Source organism: Oncorhynchus masou, unplaced genomic scaffold (assembly GCF_036934945.1).
Source record: "Oncorhynchus masou masou isolate Uvic2021 unplaced genomic scaffold, UVic_Omas_1.1 unplaced_scaffold_2506, whole genome shotgun sequence".
NCBI classification, from domain to species: Eukaryota; Metazoa; Chordata; class Actinopteri; order Salmoniformes; family Salmonidae; genus Oncorhynchus; species Oncorhynchus masou.
Window position 1 is genome coordinate 39278 of NW_027008957.1, and position 23605 is coordinate 62882.

The 23605-nt window shown below is 42.3% G+C and overlaps 1 protein-coding gene across 2 annotated transcripts in view; it reads right to left on the reverse strand.

Annotated features, from left to right (window-relative positions):
- The window catches only part of LOC135533609 (NLR family CARD domain-containing protein 3-like), a 54676-nt gene extending 31216 nt beyond the window's left edge, over window positions 1-23460 (reverse strand). Inside the window, exons 1-7 of one of the 2 annotated variants that reach the window (XM_064960898.1) lie at window positions 23357-23460; window positions 20403-20500; window positions 19166-19282; window positions 3700-3816; window positions 3248-3332; window positions 2898-3126; window positions 102-1872 (exon numbers count right to left, since the gene is read on the reverse strand). In XM_064960898.1, the coding sequence (XP_064816970.1) occupies window positions 102-1872; window positions 2898-3126; window positions 3248-3332; window positions 3700-3816; window positions 19166-19282; window positions 20403-20440 (2357 nt within the window). In that variant the 5' untranslated portion in view covers window positions 20441-20500; window positions 23357-23460. The remainder of the gene's footprint in view (window positions 1-101; window positions 1873-2897; window positions 3127-3247; window positions 3333-3699; window positions 3817-19165; window positions 19283-20402; window positions 20501-23356) is intronic. The other variant, XM_064960899.1, reaches the window with a different exon arrangement.
- Between the last annotated feature and the right edge of the window lie 145 nt (window positions 23461-23605).

The window sequence follows — 23605 nt, forward strand, 5'->3', positions numbered from 1 at the left end:
ATAGACATATTATAAAAAACATTTTTCTCTAAACTGAATATTTATTCATTCCTTTATTTATTCCTGATGATTAATACTTAAATGTCATTTTATTTACTCACAGAGCAGCTCTGGAGGCTTTGACCACTGGCAGCAGCCTCAGAAGACCTTCCTCTGATCTGGAGTATTTCTTCAGGTCAAACACATCCAGCTCCTTTTCTGAAGTCAGCAACACAAAGACCAGAGCTGACCACTGTGCAGGTGACAGTTTGTCTTCTGAGAGACTTCCTGATCTCAGGTATCTTTGGATCTCCTCCACTAGAGAATGGTCATTCAGTTCATTCAGACAGTGGAACAGATTGATGCTCCTCTCTGGAGAGGGATTCTCCCTGATCTTCTCCTTGATGTACTTGACTGTTTCTTCATGGCTCTGTGAGCTGCTTCTTGTCTTTGTCAGTAGACCTCGTAAGTGCTTCTGATTGGACTGCAGTGAGAGGCCCAGAAGGAAGCGGAGGAAAAGGTCCAGGTTTCCCGTCTCACTTTGTAAGGCTTTATCCACAGCACTCTTGTAGACAGTAACTGAAGACTCGTCTTTTGTTTGCAGTTTGTCCATTAGATTCTCATTGTTGTTGATGAATGAGAGGAACACATATACAGCAGCCAGAAACTCCTGAATGCTCAGATGAACAAAGCAGTACACCTTGTCCTGGTACAGCACACATTCCTCTTTAAAGAGCTGTGTGCACAATCCTGAGTACACTGAGGCTTCATTGACATTAATGCCAGCCTCTTTCAGGTCTTCTTCATAGAAAATCAGATTGCCCTTCACAAGCTGTTGAAAAGCCAGTTTTCCCAGTGACAGAATGCTCTCTTTATTCCAGTGTGGATCTGTCTCTTCTTTCCCAAGATACTTTTCATTCTTCTGTTTGGTATGAAACACCACAAGGTGTGTGTACATCTCAGTCAGAGTCTTGGGCATCTCTTCTCTCTTATGTTTCAGCATGTGTTCAAGGACTATTGCAGAAATCCAACAGAAGACTGGAATATGGCACATGATGTGGAGGCTCCTTGATGTCTTAATGTGTGAGATGATTCTGCTGGCCAGGTCCTCATCACTCAATCTCTTCCTCAAGTACTCCTCCTTCTGTGGGTCATTGAACCCTCGTACCTCTGTCACCTGGTCAACACACCCTGAAGGGATCTTATTGGCTGCTGCAGGTCGGGTAGTTATCCAGATGAGAGCAGAGGGAAGCAGATTTCCCTTGATGAGATTTGTCAGCAGAACATCCACTGAGGTTGACTCTGTGACGTCCCAACAGATCTTGTTCTTCTGGAAGTCTAGGGGCAGTCGGCACTCATCCAGACCATCAAAGATGAACAGAACTTTGTACTTGTCATAGTTGGAGATTCTTGATTGTTTCGTTTCCATTGAGAAGTGATTAAGAAGATCAACCAAAGTGTGTTTGTCCTCTTTCATCAAATTCAGCTCCCGGAAAGGGAATGAAAATACAAATTGGACATCCTGATTTGCTTTTCTTTCAGCCCAGTCCAGAATGAACTTCTGCACAGAGACTGTTTTTCCAATGCCAGCGATTCCCTTTGTCAGCACAGTTCTGATAAGTTTGTCTTGTCCAGTTAAGGGTTTGAAGATGTCGTTACATTTGATTGCAGTCTCTGGTCTTGTTTGTTTCCTGGTTGTTGTCTCAATCTGTCTCAGTTCATGTTCATTATTGACCTCTCCTGTTCCACCCTCTGTGATGTAGAGCTCTGTGTAGATCTTATTGAGAAGTGTTGGGTTTCCTTGTTTAGCGATTCCCTCAAATACACATTGAAACTTCTTCTTTAGATTAGATTTGAGTTCACGTTGGCAAATCACATCAGGATCATCTGAATCTAAAAATAACACAGAGGATATTAATATTACGTCTTTTTTAATGTCTACAGTATTGAAGGACTGTTATAAAGTTTTAAATTATAATAATTTATTATCTTAACTGACTGTATAAATGTGTAACTGTTTTCATCCTTACCCCTCCTGTCTCAGCCTCCAGTATTTATGCTGCAGTAGTTTATGTGTCGGGGGGTTAGGGTCAGTTATATCTGGAGTACTTCTCCTGTCCTATTCGGTGTCCTGTGTGAATGTAAGTGTGCTCTCTCTCTAATTCTCTATTTCTCTCTTTCTTTCTTTCTTTCTTTCTCTCTCTCGGAGGCCCTGAGCCCTAGGACCATGCCTCAGGACTACCTGACATGATGACTCCTTGCTGTCCCCAGTCCACCTGGCCGTGCTGCTGCTCCAGTTTCAACTGTTCTGCCTTATTATTATTGGACCATGCTGGTCATTTATGAACATTTGAACATCTTGGCCATGTTCTGTTATAATCTCCACCCGGCACAGCCAGAAGAGGACTGGCCACCCCACATAGCCTGGTTCCTCTCTAGGTTTCTTCCTAGGTTTTGGCCTTTCTAAGGAGTTTTTCCTAGCCACTGTGCTTCTACACCTGCATTGCTTGCTGTTGGGGTTTTAGGCTGGGTTTCTGTACAGCATTTTGAGATATCAGCTGATGTACGAAGTGCTATATAAATACATTTGATTTGATTTGATTCATGATGGTAACTTCATTAACTAACTAAATCTGTAAACGTTTTCATAATGCATTACAGACTGGTGTGACTGATTATATTATTTTTGGTATTATTGATGGTATAATTAATGTTGTCTCTCTGTCTCCCTCTCTCTCTCTCTGTCTCTCTCTAAATTAATCACCACAACACATCCCTGCTGCTACTTGATGAGGTCACTAGGTGTTGTGTTAAGGCTGCTACAATATCATTGAGTTACACAGCTACTTTAGCTGTACTTTAGTTACAGCTTTTAAATGTTATAAAACAGCATTCAACATGAGGCAGACAGATCCTACTTTTCTCCAGTGTGTCAGCAAGCTCCTTCTGGTTCATTTTCCTCAGGATGTGCAGTGTGATCTTCAGAGCCCCCTCTCTGGCACTGCTCTCCTGCTTCTCATCTTCAGCATCCACCACCTCCTTATCCTGCTTCTGACTCTCAATGCCTTCTGGGAGTTCTGGACTAAGAATCCTCTTGAACATCTTCAGCTCGTTCTTCACAAATCTAATAATTTTCTCTTCAAGCATCTGAAACAAATAAAGTAAATAAGTTAAGCAAGAGAATAAATGCTTTCTCATTAATGAATGATTGACAGATCAACTTTACTTGAGGTAAACAAAAACAAATGCACATAACAGGACCACATACACTGAATATGGAGTCCAGGTCTGTTTGATGACTCTGGGAAGACCGACCACTGAGAATCTCTGACTCTGATCTCTCCTGTCGGTTTCTGTGGACAAAACATGTGATTACATCTCCTCATCCAGGGAGTACACGTGCACACACACACACACACACACACACACACACACACACACACACACACACACACACACACACACACACACACACACACACACACACACACACACACACACACACACACACACACACACACACACACACACACACACACACACACACACAGGGAGGGAATGTTGTGTTGGTTTAATATTGTATTAGGACTATGGAAATGGACAAAAGGATGAGCCTATGGATTATGAAAACAACAACAATAAATGGGAAAATGGGAGAGGAGAAATGACTAGAGACAGTGTTGTTTAACTCACTGACCAGGACCCATGAGTTCTTCTTACCTTTGTTCAGTAGAAAAGTCTCCCTCTCTAAAGTATATAGGTTGATCCATAGACCGGTCACTCTTCATGGACACACAGCTGGGAACAGGGGAGGCTGGTCTCTCCTGCTGGATTGGTCTTCAACACAACAGAGACAAACATTACATCTCTCATCTACTCTGAGCTCAGATGGGGAAACATAAGAAGAGTTTCACAAATAGAACTGACTTCCAGACGTTAGTTAATGGCGCGAGCAGTGTGTCATTTTTAATAACGAAATGAATTTAGCGTCGCGAGCGTTGTAGTCAGTCTGTCAGCCCCGCTAAAAGGCTGGTGTCGTTATTCTGCCTTCTCCGGGGGATGTTGAGGTAAGTTTACTAACCGGGAGGGTTGAATGATGTAATTTATTAGAGGGCTGGAAGACGCACTCTCGAGGTTGTTTACTCACAATATCAGATATTAAGATGATTTTTATTATGAATGTCTACTGAGGTTGAGGTTCTGACTAGTGATTATTTACCCGGTGTTCAATACCTGCTATTGAGGCGCCCTGAAAATAATATTCAAAAGTTCGGTCCTTGGACACAGACGGGTTAAACACTAAAGTTACCGTCCATCTAGTGAAGAGAGGAGAACCGGACAGAGGTAGACAGCATCCGTCAATGAGAGAGGGAGAAGCCTCACCGGGATTTAACAGGTGGAAGAAACAACCGGGGAGCTCCATCGGTCCACAAGAAATGCAGACAGCCGGTGATGATGTAGTGGTAGCTATGGTAACTAGGATGCTGCTGGTAGAGTAGCTAGCTAAGCCATGAGCTGTACCGACTAGCTAGGATAACTAGGATGCTGCTGGTAGAGTAGCTAGCTAGTTTACCGAGCTGTACCGAATCGCTTGGTTAGTTAGCAGGTCGTTCGTCTGTCCCTCGTCTCGATGATGAATTCGGTGAAACACAAAATGAAACAAGGATAGAGAGTGAAAAGGATCTGGCTACTTTTTTATAACAATATGTTGAGATCTGGGACCATATGGCCAAAGTGTCTCAGAGTAGAACATTGGTCGTATAAGTGCTGAGAATAAAGACATTTTACACTTATGGTTATAAATTAAAGCTATGCATGAAGTCTCTAGTCCCACCTAGTCGGTAGATATTTAGGACACCTCGTGAGCTGTCCTCAGTAGTTAAGAGTTAACAGCAGGTGTCTTAATAATACTATAGAATAATGCAGTGAGTCAGTGGTCCCTGAGCCACATGTAATTGCTTTGTAGTAGTTAAAATAATGTTTTACATTTCTATATGATCAATCAATAAATAATATAGACCTACATGCAACAGTATGTCTTGTGCTTTTGGCAATGATTTATGTATAATAATTATGTATAACAAGTGATACCATGTATGTCTGTGGCAGCAGGTAGCCTCGTGGTTAGAGTGTAGAGGTGGCAGGTAGCCTAGTGGTTAGAGTGTAGAGGTGGCAGGTAGCCTCGTGGTTAGAGTGTTGGGCCAGTAACCGAAAGGTTGCTAGATCGAATCCCTGAGCTGACAAGGTAAAAATCTGCCCCTGAAAAAGGCAGCCATTGTAAATAACTTCTGCTAACCATGTGTATGTGACCAATAACATCTGCTAACCATGTGTATGTAACCAATGACATCTGCTAACAATGTGTATGTGATCAATGACATCTGCTAACCATGTGTATGTGACCAATAACTTCTGCTAACCATTGTTTGTAACCAATAACATCTGATAACCATGTGTATGTGACCAATAACATCTGCTAACCCTGTGTATGTGACCAATAACATCTGCTAACCATGTGTTTGTAACCAATAACATCTGCTAACCCTGTGTATGTGACCAATAACATCTGCTAACCATGTGTATGTAACCAATAGCATCTGCTAACCATGTTTATGTAACCAATAACATCTGCTAACCCTGTGTATGTGACCAATAACATCTGCTAACCCTGTGTATGTGATCAATTTGATTTATATCTGGGATTAAGTTTGTTTATGTGTTGGCTTTATGTTCTGTGTTTGTGACCAGTGAGCTGAGATAAGGCGTGGCTTTACCTATGTAGCGAGGGCCAGCCAACAACAGCATACAGGTCGCGTGGTGGGTAATGTATGGGGCTTTGGTGACGTGGGTCTGGAAGGAGAATTTACAGTCTAACCAGACACCCAGGTATTTGTAGTTGTCCACGTATTCTAAGTCAGAACCGTCCAGAGTAGTGATGCTAGTCGGGTGGGCGGGTGCAGGAAGCAATCAGTTGAAGAGCTTGCATTCAGTTTTACTTGGGTTTGAGTTAACAGAATACAACCTTTTAAAAATGTTAGATTTTTAAAACGTTGTCTGTTTTGTGCCCTGGGATTTGTAGAACCTGTGTTTAACATTTTGAACACAACCACGCTATCAATACCAGGAGTATTTACTCTGTGTTTAGATACCTGGTATATACCAGGAGTATTTACTCTGTAGTTAGATACCTGGTATATACCAGGAGTATTTACTCTGTAGTTAGATACCTGGTATATACCAGGAGTATTTACTCTGTAGTTAGATACCTGGTATATACCAGGAGTATTTACTCTGTAGTTAGATACCTGGTATATACCAGGAGTATTTACTCTGTGATTAGTCTCCATCTTCACAATCATAGAAAAGGTCCATAGACCCGTCACTCTTCATGGACAGACAGCTGGGTGAGTCTGGTCTCTCCTGATGGACTGGGCTTCAACACAACAGAGACAGACCTTCAGTCTCTAGTCTAATGTAGACTACAGGTCCATAGACCCGTCACTCTTCATGGACAGACAGCTGGGTGAGTCTGGTCTCTCCTGATGGACTGGGCTTCAACACAACAGAGACAGACCTTCAGTCTCTAGTCTAATGTAGACTACAGGTCCATAGACCCGTCACTCTTCATGGACAGACAGCTGGGTGAGTCTGGTCTCTCCTGATGGACTGGGCTTCAACACAACAGAGACAGACCTTCAGTCTCTAGTCTAATGTAGACTACAGGTCCATAGACCCGTCACTCTTCATGGACAGACAGCTGGGTGAGTCTGGTCTCTCCTGATGGACTGGGCTTCAACACAACAGAGACAGACCTTCAGTCTCTAGTCTAATGAAAACTAAAGATGATGATGTCACGTCACTGATACCAGGTCAGAGACAACATATATAGTTAATAAAATATGCCAAGAGATTTATGTCTGTCCCCACATTGTCCCCACAGTGTCCCCACAAAGACCCCACAGTGTCCCCACATTGTCCCCACAACGCCCCCACAGTGTCCCCACAACGCCCCCACAGCGACCCCACAGTGTCCCCACATTGTCCCCACAACTCCCCCACAGTGTCCCCACAACGCCCCCACAGTGTCCCACAACGCCCCCACAATGTCCCCACAGTGTCCCCACAGTGTCCCCACAACGCCCCCACAGTGTCCCCAAGTGTCCCCACATTGTCCCCAAGTATCCACACAGCGCCTCCACATTGTCCCCACAGTGTCCTCAAGTGTCCCCACATTGTCCCCACAGGGTCCCCAAGTGCCCCCACTGTGTCCCCGCAGTGTCCCCACAGTGTCCCCAAGTGCCCCCACATTGTCCCCACAGTGTCCCCAAGTGTCCCCACCGTGTCCCCACAATGTCCCCACAGCGCCCCACATTGTCCCCAAGTGTCCCCACATTGTTCCCACGTGTCCCCACATTGTCCCCAAGTGCCCCCACAGTGCCCCCAGTGCCCCCACAGTGACCCCAAGTGTCCCCACAATGAACACACAGTGTCCACACAGTGTCCCCACAGTGACCCTACAGTGCCCTCAAGTGTCCCCACAGTGACCCCACAGCGCCCCCAAGTGTCCCCACAGTGTCCCCACAGTGCCCCCACAGTGCCCCCACAGTGACCCCACAGTGCCCCCACAGTGCCCCCACAGTGACCCCACAGCGCCCCCAGGTGTCCCCACAGTGACCCCACAGCGCCCCCAAGTGTCCCCACAGTGTCCCCACAGTGCCCCCACAGTGCCCCCACAGTGACCCCACAGTGCCCCCACAGTGCCCCCACAGTGACCCCACAGCGCCCCACAGTGACCCCACAGCGCCCCAGGTGTCCCCACAGTGACCCCACAGCGCCCCCAAGTGTCCCCACAGTGTCCCCACAGTGCCCCCACAGTGCCCCCACAGTGACCCCACAGTGACCCCACAGTGCCCCCACAGTGACCCCACAGCGCCCCCAAGTGTCCCCACAGTGTCCCCACAGTGCCCCCACAGTGACCCCACAGTGCCCCACAGTGACCCCACAGCGCCCCCAAGTGTCCCCACAGTGTCCCCACAGTGCCCCCACAGTGACCCCCAGGTGTCCCCACAGTGACCCCACAGCGCCCCCAAGTGTCCCCACAGTGTCCCCACAGTGCCCCCACAGTGCCCCACAGTGACCCCACAGCGCCCCCAGGTGTCCCCACAGTGACCCCACAGTGCCCCCACAGTGACCCCACAGCGCCCCCAAGTGTCCCCACAGTGTCCCCACAGTGACCCCACAGTGCCCCCACAGTGCCCCCACAGCGCCCCCACAGTGACCCCACAGTGACCCCACAGTGACCCCACAGTGACCCTACAGCACCCCCAAGTGCCCCCACAGTGACCCCACAGCGCCCCCAAGTGTCCCCACAGTGTCCCCACAGTGCCCCCACAGTGACCCCACAGTGCCCCACAGTGCCCCCACAGCGCCCCCACAGTGACCCCACAGTGACCCCACAGCGACCCCACAGTGACCCCACAGTGACCCCACAGTGCCCCCAAGTGACCCCACAGTGTCCCCACAGTGAACCCACAGCGCCCCCACAGTGCGTTGTTGAACATCCTAAAGGTTTCAGATCAGTGGTTTCCAGCCTGGTGTTCCGCATTTTATTATATATTTTAAATTAAAATACAACATTGTAACTATTGGGAACTAATGGTATTAAAAGCAATTGAAGGGTTTCATTCCAAAACACTGTATATCCATTTTCAGAAAAGTTTGTAAATTAGCTCTTATTGTTTAGAGAAATTATGAAAAAGATTGGTGTTTTTTTCCACTATCTACTTACGGCATGGGGTTGTTCAATGACAGACATGTATTTGTTTAAAATCTATCTTGATGGTTTCCTTTCAAAGAGACAAATAATCATGTTTTTTTTCCTGAATGCTATATCTGCCTCACTCTCAGAGAAATCAGCAGTACTGCTAGGTTTTACACAGTAATAATATATATCTGCCTCACTCTCAGTGAAATCAGTAGTACTGCTGGTTTTACACAGTAATAATATATATCTGCCTCACTCTCAGTGAAATCAGTAGTACTGATAGGTTTTACACAGTAATAATATATATCTGCCTCACTCTCAGAGAAATCAGTAGTACTGCTACGTTTTATACAGTAATAATATATATCTGCCTCACTCTCAGAGAAATCAGCAGTACTGCTACGTTTTACACAGTAATAATATATATCTGCCTCACTCTCAGTGAAATCAGTAGTACTGCTGGTTTTACACAGTAATAATATATATCTGCCTCACTCTCAGTGAAATCAGTAGTACTGCTAGGTTTTACACAGTAATAATATATATCTGCCTCACTCTCAGTGAAATCAGTAGTACTGCTAGGTTTTACACAGTAATAATATATATCTGCCTCACTCTCAGTGAAATCAGTAGTACTGCTAAGTTTTACACAGTAATTGTAATGCTCCGGGTGTCGTGGGTGTGGAGTCAAAAGCAGGAGACAGAGAGTTCAATGCTGTGCGTCTTTAATAGCACCAACGCACCACAGGGTGCTCACAATAGGTACGTTCCCAAACACAGGGAATCAAAATGTACAACGAAAAAACACGACCAAGTTCTAACACGTACCTCTACAACAGAGCCGAAGGTTACATTGAAATAATCCCGCACAACAACCAGGCGGGCCGGCTGTCTAATAAAGACAAACTAATTAAACATAAACAGGTGCTACCACTAAACATACAAAGAGGGGGAGGAAAGACAATCAGTGGCAGCTAATAGGCCGGTGACGACGACCGCCGAGCGCCACCCGCCCGGGAAAGGGAACCGCCCTCGGTCGGACTCGTGACAGTAATAATATATATCTGCCTCACTCTCAGAGAAATCAGTAGTACTGCTAGGTTTTATACAGTAATAATATATATCTGCCTCACTCTCAGAGAAATCAGTAGTACTGCTACGTTTTATACAGTAATAATATATATCTGTCTCACTCTCAGAGAAATCAGTAGTACTGCTAGGTTTTACACAGTAATAATATATATCTGCCTCACTCTCAGAGAAATCAGTAGTACTGCTAGGTTTTAACCAGTAATAATATATATCTGTCTCACTCTCAGAGAAATCAGTAGTACTGCTAGGTTTTATACAGTAATAATATATATCTGCCTCACTCTCAGAATAATCAGTAGTACTGCTGGTTTTACACATTAATAATATATATCTGCCTCACTCAGAGAAATCAGTAGTACTGCTAGGTTTTACACAGTAATAATATATATCTGACTCACTCTCAGTGAAATCAGTAGTACTGCTAGGTTTTATACAGTAATAATATATATCTGCCCCACTCTCAGAGGAATCAGTAGTACTGCTGGTTTTATTCAGTCAAATGTAACAAATAAATGCATTTGAAATAAAGAACTGTACAAATGATAAATATTTAAATATTTAAAAACAATAATTCAATACAGTGACATCAGTATGTAATATTATTAACATTACAATTGAAAACGCTTGTATTCTAACACCTGCCTCAGACCACTAGAACAGCTGAGTAATCTAACACCTGTCTCAGACCACTAGAACAGCTGAGTAATCTAACACCTGCCTCAGACCACTAGAACAGCTGAGTAATCTAACACCTGCCTCAGACCACTAGAACAGCTGAGTAATCTAACACCTGCCTCAGACCACTAGAACAGCTGAGTAATCTAACACCTGACTCAGACCACTAGAACAGCTGAGTAATCTACCACCTGACTCAGACCACTAGAACAGCTGAGTAATCTACCACCTGCCTCAGACCACTAGAACAGCTGAGTAATCTACCACCTGCCTCAGACCACTAGAACAGCTGAGTAATCTAACACCTGCCTCAGACCACTAGAACAGCTGAGTAATCTAACACCTGCCTCAGACCACTAGAACAGCTGAGTAATCTTACACCTGCCTCAGACCACTAGAACAGCTGAGTAATCTAACACCTGCCTCAGACCACTAGAACAGCTGAGTAATCTAACACCTGTCTCAGACCACTGGAACAGCTGAGTAATCTTACACCTGTCTCAGACCACTAGAACAGCTGAGTAATCTAACACCTGCCTCAGACCACTAGAACAGCTGAGTAATCTAAAAACTGCCTCAGACCACTAGAACAGCTGAGTAATCTAACACCTGCCTCAGACCACTAGAACAGCTGAGTAATCTAACACCTGCCTCAGACCACTAGAACAGCTGAGTAATCTACCACCTGTCTCAGACCACTAGAACAGCTGAGTAATCTAACACCTGCCTCAGACCACTAGAACAGGTGAGTAATCTAACACCTGCCTCAGACCACTAGAACAGCTGAGTAATCTAACACCTGTCTCAGACCACTAGAACAGCTGAGTAATCTAACACCTGTCTCAGACCACTAGAACAGCAGAGTAATCTAACACCTGCCTCAGACCAATAGAACAGCTGAGTAATCTTACACCTGCCTCAGACCACTAGAACAGCTGAGTAATCTAACACCTGCCTCAGACCACTAGAACAGCTGAGTAATCTTACACCTGCCTCAGACCACTAGAACAGCTGAGTAATCTACCACCTGTCTCAGACCACTACAACAGCTGAGTAATCTAACACCTGCCTCAGACCATTAGAACAGCTGAGTAATCTACCACCTGCCTCAGACCACTAGAACAGCTGAGTAATCTAACACCTGCCTCAGACCACTACAACAGCTGAGTAATCCAACACCTGCCTCAGACCATTAGAACAGCTGAGTAATCTAACACCTGACTCAGACCACGAGAACAGCTGAGTAATCTACCACCTGCCTCAGACCACTAGAACAGCTGAGTAATCTAACACCTGTCTCAGACCATTAGAACAGCTGAGTAATCTAACACCTGCCTCAGACCACTAGAACAGCTGAGTAATCTTACACCTGCCTCAGACCACTAGAACAGCTGAGTAATCTAACACCTGCCTCAGACCACTACAACAGCTGAGTAATCTAACACCTGCCTCAGACCATTAGAACAGCTGAGTAATCTAACACCTGCCTCAGACCACTAGAACAGCTGAGTAATCTACCACCTGTCTCAGACCACTAGAACAGCTGAGTAATCTAACACCTGCCTCAGACCACTACAAAAGCTGAGTAATCTAACACCTGCCTCAGACCACTAGAACAGCTGAGTAATCTACCACCTGCCTCAGACCACTAGAACAGCTGAGTAATCTAACACTTGCCTCAGACCACTAGAACAGCTGAGTAATCTAACACCTGCCTCAGACCACTAGAACAGCTGAGTAATCTAACACCTGCCTCAGACCACTAGAACAGCTGAGTAATCTAACACCTGCCTCAGACCACTAGAACAGCTGAGTAATCTTACACCTGCCTCAGACCACTAGAACAGCTGAGTAATCTACCACCTCCTGGCTCAGACCACTAGAACAGCTGAGTAATCTACCACCTCCTGCCTCAGACCACTAGAACAGCTGAGTAATCTAACACCTGCCTCAGACCACTAGAACAGCTGAGTAATCTAACACCTGCCTCAGACCACTAGAACAGCTGAGTAATCTACCACCTGCCTCAGACCACTAGAACAGCTGAGTAATCTAACACCTGTCTCAGACCACTAGAACAGCTGAGTAATCTAACACCTGCCTCAGACCACTAGAACAGCTGAGTAATCTAACACCTGCCTCAGACCACTAGAACAGCTGAGTAATCTAACACCTGCCTCAGACCACTAGAACAGCTGAGTAATCTAACACCTGCCTCAGACCACTAGAACAGCTGCGTAATCTAACACCTGCCTCAGACCACTAGAACATCTGAGTAATCTAACACCTGCCTCAGACCACTAGAACAGCTGAGTAATCTAACACCTGTCTCAGACCACTAGAACAGCTGAGTAATCTAACACCTGCCTCAGACCACTAGAACAGCTGAGTAATTTAACACCTGCCTCAGACCACTAGAACAGCTGCGTAATCTAACACCTGCCTCAGACCACTAGAACATCTGAGTAATCTAACACCTGCCTCAGACCACTAGAACAGCTGAGTAATCTAACACCTGCCTTAGACCACTAGAACAGCTGAGTAATCTAACACCTGCCTCAGACCACTAGAACAGCTGTGAGTCGTTAGATGTTTTCTTCCACGTGACTTTATGCACAGAAGATCTCTGCTAAACATAGAATCACATGGTTTATCCGTCTCTCTGTGACCTCCGACAAATTCAGAAAGTTGACTACAAATACAAAGTTGACAACTGATTCAAACAAGGGATGTACACATTGTCTTTACATGAAAACCAAGATGAGCATTAAAATATAAACATCAGGCTTTAGGACTATTTCAATCACATTGAAATATATTCCATGTTCAATATATTGAGTTCTATTTTGCTACTTTAAGGCTACTGTCTGTAATTTTTCTCAATATATTTTATAACATGTGCGCAATGACGTGCTAAATCTGAGATGTTTTATGTGTCAGCATTAAAATAAGCCGCCTCAATATCTGCAGCCATAGGTGCTAATAGAAGCTGATCTGGGGTCAGTATTGTGAACTAATTATAATGTTAATGTTAACAAATTATGTTATTCTTCAATAACACAAACTCCAACACAAAGAAGAGAAGAAGAGGTTAATTCAGAGAGGACAAATCAAGATGTTAAGCTGGGAGGAAATTGTTCTGATCTTCTGACCCACCCTAGCCTGGGGTTGACCAATCAGAAGTCCCCTGTCCTCAGCTTTACTCCACTGAACAAAGGAACAGGATGCCATTTATAACCCCCCACCCTAGCCTGGGGTTGACCAATCAGAAGTCCCCTGTCCTCAGCTTTACTCCACTGAACAAAGGAACCGGATGCCATTTATAACCCCCACCCTACCCTAGCCTGGGGTTGACCAATCAGAAGTCCCCTGTCCTCAGCTTTTCTCCACTGAACAAAGGAACAGGATGCCATTTATAACCCCCCACCCTAGCCTGGGGTTGACCAATCAGAAGTCCCCTGTCCTCAGCTTTTCTCCACTGAACAAAGGAACAGGATGCCATTTATAACCCCCCACCCTAGCCTGGGGTTGACCAATCAGAAGTCCCCTGTCCTCAGCTTTACTCCACTGAACAAAGGAACAGGATGCCATTTATAACCCCCCACCCTAGCCTGGGGTTGACCAATCAGAAGTCCCCTGTCCTCAGCTTTACTCCACTGAACAAAGGAACAGGATGCCATTTATAACCCCCCACCCTAGCCCGGGGTTGACCAATCAGAAGTCCTTGCAGGACAAATTGGCCAATGGCCGTTGTATCCTGCTCTCGACTCAATGTACAGACCAATGACAACGTGGCCCACGTAGCACATGTCGCTCTGAGTTCAGGAGTGACATTCCACAGATTCTAACAGATGTTGAACTGAAACCCAACTCCTATTTACAATTCCCTATTGACCATTACCTACCTCATCCCCACAGTTTTTATTTATTTACTTTTCTGCTCATTTGCACACCAATATCTCTACCTGTACATGATTATTTATCAATCCAGTGTTAATCTGCAATATTGAATTAGTACCTCCTCATGCCTTTTGCACACATTGTATATAGACTCCCTTTTTTTCCTACTGTGTTATTGACTTGTTAATTGTTTACTCCATGTGTACTCTGTGTTGTCTGTTCACACTGCTATGCTTTATCTTGGCCAGGTCGCAGTTGTAAATGAGAACTTGTTCTCAACTAGCCTACCTGGTTAAATAAAGGTGAAATAAATAAAAAAATTAGTGCTCCAGTCCTCTCGTCCTCCTAAACTCTCAAACTCTGCGTTGTGTATTTATCTGCAAAATATTCTTACATTAAGGAAAGATTTGAATGGAGAAAACTGATCTGAGAGCAGCGATCCCCTTCTTTAGATCCTATCAGTATTGATACATGCTCCACCTGACGTGATACCTTGTAGTGCTGCTGATCCAGTTTCTACTGGTTTGACTGAGGATATGAACTCTGACCTGTTCACCAGACGTGATACCTTGTAGTGCTGCTGATCCAGTTTCTGCTGGTCTGACTGAGGATATGAACTCTGACCTGTTCACCAGACGTGATACCTTGTAGTGCTGCTGATCCAGTTTCTGCTGGTCTGACTGAGGATATGAACTCTGACCTGTTCACCAGACGTGATACCTTGTAGTGCTTCTGATCCAGTTTCTACTGGTTTGACTGAGGATATGAACTCTGACCTGTTCACCAGACGTGATACCTTGTAGTGCTGCTGATCCAGTTTCTACTGGTCTGACTGAGGATATGAACTCTGACCTGTTCACCAGACGTGATACCTTGTAGTGCTGCTGATCCAGTTTCTACTGGTTTGACTGAGGATATGAACTCTGACCTGTTCACCAGACGTGATACCTTGTAGTGCTGCTGATCCAGTTTCTACTGGTCTGACTGAGGATATGAACTCTGACCTGTTCACCAGACGTGATACCTTGTAGTGCTGCTGATCCAGTTTCTACTGGTCTGACTGAGGATATAAACTCTGACCTGTTCACCAGATGTGATACCTTGTAGTGCTGCTGATCCAGTTTCTACTGGTCTGACTGAGGATATGAACTCTGACCTGTTCATCGGATGTGTTACCTTCTCCCTCTCTCTCTCTCTCTCTAAGTGGTGTGTACTGGCGGCAGAGAAGTCAGGCAAAAACTGATTTAAAACGACGCAGATCAATACATAAAACCACCGTAAACAGAACAATAAATGAATGGGTAAACAAAACCCATTACACATCATCATGTGCACAAGCACTACAATAAACAATTCCGGACAAGGCAATGGGGGAACAGAGGGTTAAATACACAACATGTAATGATGGAATAGAAACCAGGTGTGTGGGAAGACAAGACAAAACAAATGAAAAGTGGATCGTCGATGGCTAGAAGAACGGTGACGGAACGCCGCCCGAACAAGGAGAAGGACCGACTATCGGCGGAAGTCGTGACAACACCTCTGAATGCTCGGCAATGAAAAGCCAAACGACATTTACTCCTGAGGTACCGAAAATAATAGCGATTGTGAGGCAGGTTTACTCCTGAAGTACTGACCAATCGCACCCTCTATAACCACTGTGATTATTGTTTGTCATTTATGAACATTTCAACATCTTGAAGAATGATCTGAATTAAATGGCCGTGTTCTCTTATAATCTCTCCCCAGCACAGACAGAAGAGGACTGGTCACCCCTCAGAGCCTGGTTCCTCTCTAGGTTTCTTCCTATGTTCGTAACTTTCTAGGGAGTTTTTCTAGCCACCGTGCTTCAACATCCGAACATGATCTCTTCAGCACGAGACGACCATTACACCCAACGACGTGTTTCTGCCAATGAGCTTCAAATCAAATTGTATTTCTCACATGTGCCGAACAATAATGAGACTATAAGGAGTACCAGTATTGAGTCAATGTGCAGGGTACCAGGTAGTTGAGGTAATAATGAGACTATAAGGAGAACCAGTACTGAGTCAATGTGCAGGGTACCAGGTAGTTGAGGTAATAATGAGACTATAAGGAGTACCAGTACTGAGTCAATGTGCAGGGTACCAGGTAGTTGAGGTAATAATGAGACTATAAGGAGTACCAGTACTGAGTCAATGTGCAGGGTACCAGGTAGTTGAGGTAATAATGAGACTATAAGGAGTACCAGTACTGAGTCAATGTGCAGGGTACCAGGTAGTTGAGGTAATAATGAGACTATAAGGAGAACCAGTACTGAGTCAATGTGCAGGGTACCAGGTAGTTGAGGTAATAATGAGACTATAAGGAGTACCAGTACTGAGTCAATGTGCAGGGTACCAGGTAGTTGAGGTAATAATGAGACTATAAGGAGTACCAGTACTGAGTCAATGTGCAGGGTACCAGGTAGTTGAGGTAATAATGAGACTATAAGGAGTACCAGTACTGAGTCAATGTGCAGGGTACCAGGTAGTTGAGGTAATAATGAGACTATAAGGAGTACCAGTACTGAGTCAATGTGCAGGGTACCAGGTAGTTGAGGTAATAATGAGACTATAAGGAGAACCAGTACTGAGTCAATGTGCAGGGTACCAGGTAGTTGAGGTAATAATGACACTATAAGGAGTACCAGTACTGAGTCAATGTGCAGGGTACCAGGTAGTTGAGTTAATAATGAGACTATAAGGAGTACCAGTACTGAGTCAATGTGCAGGGTACCAGGTAGTTGAGGTAATAATGAGACTATAAGGAGAACCAGTACTGAGTCAATGTGCAGGGTACCAGGTAGTTGAGGTAATAATGAGACTATAAGGAGAACCAGTACTGAGTCAATGTGCAGGGTAACAGGTAGTTGAGGTAATAATGAGACGATAAGGAGTACCAGTACTGAGTCAATGTGCATGGTACCAGGTAGTTGAGGTAATAATGAGACTATAAGGAGTACCAGTACTGAGTCAATGTGCAGGGTACCAGGTAGTTGAGGTAATAATGAGACTATAAGGAGAACCAGTACTGAGTCAATGTGCAGGGTACCAGGTAGTTGAGGTAATAATGAGACTATAAGGAGTACCAGTACTGAGTCAATGTGCAGGGTACCAGGTAGTTGAGGTAATAATGAGACTATAAGGAGTACCAGTACTGAGTCAATGTGCAGGGTACCAGGTAGTTGAGGTAATAATGAGACTATAAGGAGTACCAGTACTGAGTCAATGTGCAGGGTACCAGGTAGTTGAGGTAATAATGAGACTATAAGGAGAACCAGTACTGAGTCAATGTGCAGGGTACCAGGTAGTTGAGGTAATAATGAGACGATAAGGAGTACCAGTACTGAGTCAATGTGCATGGTACCAGGTAGTTGAGGTAATAATGAGACTATAAGGAGTACCAGTACTGAGTCAATGTGCAGGGTACCAGGTAGTTGAGGTAATAATGAGACTATAAGGAGTACCAGTACTGAGTCAATGTGCAGGGTACCAGGTAGTTGAGGTAATAATGAGACTATAAGGAGTACCAGTACTGAGTCAATGTGCAGGGTACCAGGTAGTTGAGGTAATAATGAGACTATAAGGAGAACCAGTACTGAGTCAATGTGCAGGGTACCAGGTAGTTGAGGTAATAATGACACTATAAGGAGTACCAGTACTGAGTCAATGTGCAGGGTACCAGGTAGTTGAGTTAATAATGAGACTATAAGGAGTACCAGTACTGAGTCAATGTGCAGGGTACCAGGTAGTTGAGGTAATAATGAGACTATAAGGAGAACCAGTACTGAGTCAATGTGCAGGGTACCAGGTAGTTGAGGTAATAATGAGACTATAAGGAGAACCAGTACTGAGTCAATGTGCAGGGTAACAGGTAGTTGAGGTAATAATGAGACGATAAGGAGTACCAGTACTGAGTCAATGTGCATGGTACCAGGTAGTTGAGGTAATAATGAGACTATAAGGAGTACCAGTACTGAGTCAATGTGCAGGGTACCAGGTAGTTGAGGTAATAATGAGACTATAAGGAGAACCAGTACTGAGTCAATGTGCAGGGTACCAGGTAGTTGAGGTAATAATGAGACTATAAGGAGTACCAGTACTGAGTCAATGTGCAGGGTACCAGGTAGTTGAGGTAATAATGAGACTATAAGGAGTACCAGTACTGAGTCAATGTGCAGGGTACCAGGTAGTTGAGGTAATAATGAGACTATAAGGAGTACCAGTACTGAGTCAATGTGCAGGGTACCAGGTAGTTGAGGTAATAATGAGACTATAAGGAGAACCAGTACTGAGTCAATGTGCAGGGTACCAGGTAGTTGAGGTAATAATGAGACTATAAGGAGTACCAGTACTGAGTCAATGTGCAGGGTACCAGGTAGTTGAGGTAATATGTACATGTAGTGAAAGGTAAAAGTGACTAGACAATCAGGATAGAGATTACATCTCCTCATCCAGGGAGCGCACACACACACACACACACACACACACACACACACACACACACACACACACACACACACACACACACACACGCACACACACACACATACACACACACAGGGAGGGAACGTTGTGTTTGTTTAATGTTGTTTTAGGACTATGAAAATGGACAAAATTATTAGCCTATGGATAATGAAAACAACAACAATAAATGGGAAAATGGGAGAGGAGAAATGACTAGAGACAGTGTTGTTTAACTCACTGACCAGGACCCATGAGTTCTTCTTACCTTTGTTCAGTAGAAAAGTCTCCCTCTCTAAAGGTTAGAGGAGGATTCATAGACTTATCACTCTTCATGGACACACAGCTGGGAACAGGGGAGGCTGGTCTCTCCTGTTGGATTGGTCTTCAACACAACAGAGACAAACATTACATCTCTCATCTACTCTGAGCTCAGATGGGGAAACATAAGAAGGGTTTCATTCCAAAATGCTGTGTCCACTTTCAGAAATGTTGGTAAATTATATTTGATTGTTTATAGAAATTATTAAATGACTTCAAGTCTTTATAAAGGCTTCTAAAGTAAATTTCACTTCAAAAAGCCAGACTTGATTTGATGAGAAATGGATCAACAACAAAACAAAACAACATCTAGAGCAGTTACAGTATATAGAATGTAGTATATAGTATATAGTTACAGTGTATAGAATGTAGTATATAGTATATAGTGACAGTATATAGAATGTAGTATATAGTATATAGTTACAATATATAGAATGTACACATAAGCAACATTTTCTGATTTAAACACGTTTTAGAATATACATTCTTAAACAATGTTGTCATCTCACCTCTTAGTTTTATATAGTATATAGTATATAGTTACAGTATATAGAATGTAGTATATAGTATATAGTATATTATATAGTATATAGTTACAGTATATAGAATGTAGTATATAGTATACAGTTACAGTATATAGAATGCAGTATATAGCATATAGTTACAGTATATAGAATGTAGTATATAGTTACAGTATCTAGAATGTAGTATTTAGTATATAGTATATAGTTACAGTATATAGAATGTAGTATATAGTATATAGTTACAGTATATAGAATGTAGTATTTAGTATATAGTATATAGTTACAGTATATAGAATGTAGTATATAGTATATCGTTATAGTATATAGAATGTAGTATTTAGTATATAGTATATAGTTACAGTATATAGAATGTAGGATATAGTATATAGTTACAGTATATAGAATGTTGTATTTAGTATATAGTATATAGTATATAGTTACAGTATATAGAATGTAGTATATAGTATATAGTTACAGTATAGAATGTAGTATATAGTATATAGTTACAGTATATAGAATGTAGTATATAGTATATAGTTACAGTATGTAGAATGTAGTATATAGTATATAGTTACAGTATATAGAATGTACACATAAGCAATATTTTCTGATATAAAAACGTTTTAGAATATACATTCTTAAACAATTTTGTCATCTCACCTCTTAGTTTTGGTGTCATGTTCCCCAGAGAGACTCATTTTAGAGGCGGTGCCCCCTCCTCTCTCTCCCCAGAGAGACTCATTTTAGAGCACTGACCCCTAAACAGAGATCCAGCATGTTGGTTGTGGTTAACACAGTGACAACTAAGCAGAGATCCAACATGTTGGTTGTGGTTAACACAGTGACAACTAAACAGAGATCCAGCATGTTGGTTGTGGTTAACACAGTGAGAACTAAACAAAGATCCAACGTGTTGGTTGTGGTTAACACAGTGACAACTAAACAGAGATCCAACATGTTGGTTGTGGTTAACACAGTGACAACTAAACAGAGATCCAACATGTTGGTTGTGGTTAACACAGTGACAACTAACAGAGATCCAACATGTTGGTTGTGGTTAACACAGTGACAACTAAACAGAGATCCAACATGTTGGTTGTGGTTAACACAGTGACAACTAAACAGAGATCCAACATGTTGGTTGTGGTTAACACAGTGACAACTAAACAGAGATCCAACATGTTGGTTGTGGTGAACACAGTAATTTTTGAATGTCAATTGTTCTCATTTATTCATTACCTCTTTGAGAAATAAAACATTTACAAACAGACATAGAAACAGTCAGGTGATTTAATGCAACACATGAACATGTAGTGACATTTCATCTCCATGGTAACTGTCTGTAATAATAATAAGTCACTGTTTGTTAAGGTAGTTATAGACAGTACAGCAACAATAATAATAATAAGTCACTGTTTGTTAAGGTAGTTATAGACAGTACAGCAACAATAATAATAATAATAATAAGTCACTGTTTGTTAAGGTAGTTATAGACAGTACAGCAACAATAATAATGATAATAATAATAAGTCACTGTTTGTTAAGGTAGTTCTAGACAGTACAACAACAACAATAATAATAATAATAAGTCACTGTTTGTTAAGGTAGTTATAGACAGTACAGCAACAATAATAATAATAATAATAATAATAATAATAATAATAATAAGTCACTGTTTGTTAAGGTAGTTATAGACAGTACAGCAACAATAATAATAATAATAATAATAATAATAATAATAATAAGTCACTGTTTGTTAAGGTAGTTATAGACAGTACAACAACAACAATAATAATAAGTCACTGTTTGTTAAGGTTGTTATAGACAGTACAGCAACAACAATAATAATAATAATAATAAGTCACTGTTTGTTAAGGTAGTTATAGACAGTACAACAACAATAATAATAATAATAATAATAAGTCACTGTTTGTTAAGGTAGTTATAGAGAGTACAGCAAGATAAGGCCATGTCTCACACTTATTTTTATTCATTAAAAGTGGCTGAACAAACTCTTATTTTATTATTTAAAGGTGGGCAATTTATTGTCTTTCAATCTGTTATTTTCTAAATGTATCTGAGAATGTAGACAGAAGGGCTAAAACGGACATGATTGATCTGAGGAGGAAATCATTGATCCTGTCAGAAAGGTTTTATGCATCAAGTAATAGATTTATATTATGTAAAGTAGACTAGGTTATAATGTATAGTAGTGGGTTGTTAGTGATATGTAGATGTTATATTATGTAAAGTAGACTAGGTCATCTATATCATAGATGACCAGTCTAAACCTGTTCAGATCAATTCACATAATGTTATAGTCCTACCAGTAGCAGGACAGAGAATGTACTGTATGTAACCTACATATCATAGATGACCAGTCTAAACCTGTTCAGATCACTTCACATAATGTTATAGTCCTACCAGTAGCAGGACAGATAATGTACTGTATATAACCTACATATCATAGATGACCAGTCTAAACCTGTTCAGATCAGTTCACATAATGTTATAGTCCTACCAGTAGCAGGACAGATAATGTACTGTATATAACCTACATATCATAGATGACCAGTCTAAACCTGTTCAGATCAGTTCACATAATGTTATAGTCCTACCAGTAGCAGGACAGATAATGTACTGTATATAACCTACATATCATAGATGACCAGTCTAAACCTGTTCAGATCAGTTCACATAATGTTATAGTCCTACCAGTAGCAGGACAGATAATGTACTGTATATAACCTACATATCATAGATGACCAGTCTAAACCTGTTCCAGATCAGTTCACATAATGTTATAGTCCTACCAGTAGCAGGACAGATAATGTACTGTATATAACCTACATATCATAGATGACCAGTCTAAACCTGTTCAGATCAGTTCACATAATGTTATAGTCCTACCAGTAGCAGGACAGAGAATGTAGCCTCGGCCTGATATTTTTTACAACATTTTCAACGGAGGCCATCAGGTCGGTCGGCATGATAAGCAGTGATGTATTTTTTTTAGGTGAGGGAGCACAGCAAACTATGTAAATGACGTCATAATTTATTACATCAACGTTTGTATGGACATATGTATTCTATTGAATAGTCTTTCATTACAGGTCTCTCCAGCCCTGTTTCTGGAGCGCTACCCTCCGGTGGGTTTCACTCTAATCCCAGTTGTAAATAGCATGATTTATATTATAAACCAACTCATTATTTTAATCAGGACTGCTAGTTTTGAATAGTAATGAAAACCTACAGGATGGTATCTCTCCAGGAACAGGAACGGAGAGCCCTGTTTTAGAAGATGGATAAAATCCACCCTACAACTGTTGTTTTTTTTTAAAACTATTCATCTTCAGCTAACCGTCCTAAAATCTTACTAGAAATGAATATTTTTTGTAACAATAACGTTACCATTTACCAGGTCATTAAATATAATTTATTTAGAATTGATCAGAATATTTTCTTTGTGTATTCTCAAAGTGAAAGTGCTCCCTCGCGCTCCCCAGCACTACACACATGATGATCAGTGATCATAGATCAAACCTAATCTTAACTATTAAATGTCTGATGACGACCTAACTTTATAATAGTTTGTATGTTGCCTCTAGACTTACCAGAATCTGCTCGTCTTTCCTTCAAATCAATACTTTTACCAGACTTCTAATGTTGCCGAGAAATGTGCGCCACATTTTCAACATCCATTCTGTAAGTGCATTCGCCTACACACTTACTTTCAACTTCTGTTAGAGGGGGTGTGTTATTTTATATCTATATATCTATATTGCATCCTTTGAAGTAGTCATGGTGATTGATGTCTAGGGGCCTGGTTCAACTGGAGGGGGTTGAGTGTTTGAACTTTTGGA